The 3,658-nt window shown below is 32.9% G+C and overlaps 1 protein-coding gene across 1 annotated transcript; it reads left to right on the forward strand.

Annotated features, from left to right (window-relative positions):
* The first annotated feature begins 2,273 nt into the window (after window positions 1-2,273).
* Window positions 2,274-3,017, forward strand: LOC119634473 (ATP synthase subunit b, mitochondrial-like). Its single transcript, XM_038028687.1, has one exon. The coding sequence runs from the start codon at window positions 2,274-2,276 to the stop codon at window positions 3,015-3,017; it is 744 nt and encodes a 247-aa protein (XP_037884615.1).
* Window positions 3,018-3,658: the final 641 nt, after the last annotated feature.

Below are 3,658 nucleotides of genomic sequence, written 5' to 3' on the forward strand. Positions count from 1 at the left end.
AAACTAAAAATAAATTTTGAAAAAAAAAAAAAAACGTTTCTAATAATTAGAAAAAAAAAAGAAAGAAAACGAGACAAAAAATAATGGTTGATTATTTTACCATATGTTTTATGTCAATTTTCTAAAAGAATAAGTGAAAATATTCACAATTGAATAAACACATGCGTGCATTTGCCGCTTTTTACATCATCAACTGACCTTAGATTAATGGTAATTAGTAACGTAATAACACAATACAAACGATTACGTGAATTTTATAGTTAAAAGATGTTCATTTAGTTTTAAAGTAACCCATTTTACATACACACAAAACAAAAACAACTACGGAAATTATATTCACTTGTATTCGAATCTTTTATTCACGCATCCGTTGCCTTTATCTCAGAAAGACTAAAGAGATTAAAAAGAAACTTTTATTCTCTATAATGTGAACGGGGGCAGTGACTGTAATATAAGCTTATAAGTAATAATAAAAAAGAGTTGCAATGTAGGTCGATCTGGCTGCTTGGAAAATTTGTAGCATTTCTGCCCAATTTGAGGGCAATGTGCGTCCAGGGATGGATAACCGGACAGGCGGACGCTTGGACAGATGAGTAACCGGGCAGGAAGAAAATTAGACAGATGGACCAGGGAACAAGGGGCGAACGAGCAAACGAGCAATTGGACATACGGACACATGGAAACGCTTAAATCGATTTAGAATTTGAGGCTAATCAACAACATGGGGTGTGTGAAGTTTCTTCCCTAACTTTTCCTAGCCAAACCACCTCAACCACCACACCATCCCACACTCAAATAAAAGGAATTATTGCGCTTTTTCAGGATATAAGGATATGCGAGTTTTCTCATTTCATTGCTTGTATTTTATAATTAATTGAATAAATATATACAGCTACGTGTGAACGTCTAATCGTTTGTCATTATGTTCTTTCGCCCTCTTGCCCTTGTGGTTCTTTGCCGCTAACATTTTCAAAATATCAAAAATTAATATGAAAACTTGAAACTTTTTTTACCTTTCAAAATTTTTAAGATAACATATGGAGCACGCATGACACAACAGCAAGTTTATAAGAAACGCATGTAAGATGTAAGTGAAAATTCGATATATTATTGAAAATACATTATATATAAAGGACTTATAATCTATTTACATACATACAAATGCAAGATAAGTGACACAGTACAGGTCAGCTGGGATGCATAGTAACGTAATCATCTTGCTCTACGAACTCCTTATCAATTATCAATTTTAACCAGCGGCAAAATGCACTTTACGAGTTTAGATATTCAGTCAGTTTGTTTTTTAAGGGATCATTGAAGGATTTCAGACTTAGAGCTAATGCATCCCAACATCCAGCAACACGAGCAATAAACGAACTTTCGCCGGATGAGTTAAGCGAACATCAAAGGGTTTCTATTCGATCTAGAGAACTGCAATCGTTCGGGTTTCTATTCAATCTAAAGATTTAAAGTCTTGAGTATCGAGATTGCAGGATTTTGTAGAGGTAGAGAGATAAGTAGCCTGAATTTAAAGACTTCCATAAATATTTATTAAGATCATCTAAACAATCTTGGATGCAAAAAATTCTTACCGATTGAGTAAAGCCATTCTTTCTCTGCCTAATTCATACGTCTTGCAAACCAATTATAGATTCGGTTTCCTTATGCTCAGATATCAGTTATCAAAGGTGGATAACTAAGTGTCCCTTACTTAATGATCTTTTCTATTACCATATTTCATATTTTTCAAATCATTGCCAATCATCTCTAGCATCTTGCCTCTATTTGTTGGATAGATGGATAAATGCATAATTCTTTAGAATAGCATTAAAAGATACATTTTTTTTTTTTGCCTGCTCGCTTAGTCATTTTTGTTTCTATTTTCAATTTTTTTTTTTAAATTGTTTTTTTTATATTTTTCATGTTCTTAAAAATAGAAAATTGGAAAATAAAATGAAAATGAAATTTTTGTATCGCCCTGCTTACGTTGATCGACTCGTCGCATTCAGACATCATTTATGATCAAATAGAAAAACAGAAAATGAAAAATAAGTTTATTGACACAAACTCAATACAATTTTTGCTGTGTCTGCCCCCGATTCGAAACGAAATTTTCAAGCACAGAAAAACAAACTTGAAATAATTGAATTTGTTTTCCTCTGACGAGACAAAAAAAAAAAAACAAAAAAAAAAACAAAACTTATTTTCTATCTCATTTTTCTGCCTTTAAGCTAATTAAATAATAAAACAAAAACAAAAAAAAAAGGGCAAATATGTATGATATTCTCTTTAAGCCAGTCACGTGTCTATCCTCTCGCTATTTACGTCAAGTTCGTCTGGGCGGCGCTGTACCAGTTGGAACAGGAGCCCTATACAAGTGCCTATGTGGCGGCTTTGGTCGCCCCTCATGTCCCGATAAAGTTCGTTATGGTTTCATACCCGAAGAATGGTTTACAATGTTTTATAAGAAAACTGGTGCGACTGGACCCTATGCATTTGGATTGGGTTTACTCACCTATTTACTCTCCAAAGAGATTTATGTATGTAATCATGAATTTTATAGAGGCATCTCGATGGCTATATTGTCTATAGCAGCTGTAAAAAAACTTGGCCCACCTCTTGCTAGATATCTTGATAACGAGGTGGATAAGATCGAGAATTATTGGAAGCAAGCACGTTTGACTGAATTAAATGAATTGCAAGCATTAATAGACGGTGAACTCAATGAACAATGGCGCGCGAATGGCAATATATTGCTAATGGAAGTCAAAAAACTTAATATACATTTGCAAATAGAGGCCGCTTATCGGAAAGCGTTAATGGAATGTTATAAGGAAGTGAAACGTCGTCTCGATTATCAAGTTGCTTTGGAGAGTGTTCAACGTCGTCTTAATCGAAAAAATATGATACTTTGGATGATAAAGGAAATGAGCCAGGAATTACCCGACGCGGATGAAGAAAAATTGGAAAAACTAAAAGGCGATGTAAGCGCCATGTCTTTACAAGTTCAAATATGAAGAAATTCTCTTCTTTTATTTAGATACATACACATATGAGAATTTTTGCGGATGTCATTGCTTTTTAATTTTTTTTTTTTTTTTTTTTTCTTTTTTTTTTTTTTTGTTAATTTTTATGAATGCAAAAATTATTTTATAAATATACCAATTAAAATTTGAAATTTTTCAAGCAATTCAAGTCAAGACATTGGTATTAAGGCTTGTGGTCAAATGTTCTCTATAGCTGTCACATGTTTTTTTTAATTATATCAAAACGTCAACATAATGAATTCTTAATTGCGTGAAATGTTTATGATTAATCAGTCAGTGTCGTTTATGAGATGTGTGGCTTATATATTTCGTAGGCAAATTTAAATACAAAATGTACGAGTTTGTGTTTAAGGGCTTGAGAGCATGAAATATTGGAAAGGTTTTGAAAAATCTTGATCTGTTTACACAGATAAGACTAATTTTCCATTCGTCATCCATTTAAATAATTTCTACCATTTAAAAACCCACTTACATTGAGACAAGCAGATAGAAGGGCAATTCCTTGACATTCACTCAGGCTTGCAAGCTACGAGACTGATTGTCATTGGCGTGTTTCTTTGTATTACATTTAGAACGATACAATTTATTAATCAAAGATAAAGCCGGGCAAG

The sequence above is a fragment of the Glossina fuscipes genome, unplaced genomic scaffold, assembly GCF_014805625.2.
Source record: "Glossina fuscipes isolate IAEA_lab_2018 unplaced genomic scaffold, Yale_Gfus_2 3, whole genome shotgun sequence".
In the NCBI taxonomy this organism is placed as follows: domain Eukaryota; kingdom Metazoa; phylum Arthropoda; class Insecta; order Diptera; family Glossinidae; genus Glossina; species Glossina fuscipes.

Coding starts and splice junctions, on each gene's coding strand:
- LOC119634473 (XM_038028687.1), top strand. CDS start 2,274: ATGTATGATATTCTCTTTAAGCCAGTCACGTGTCTATCCTCTCGCTAT.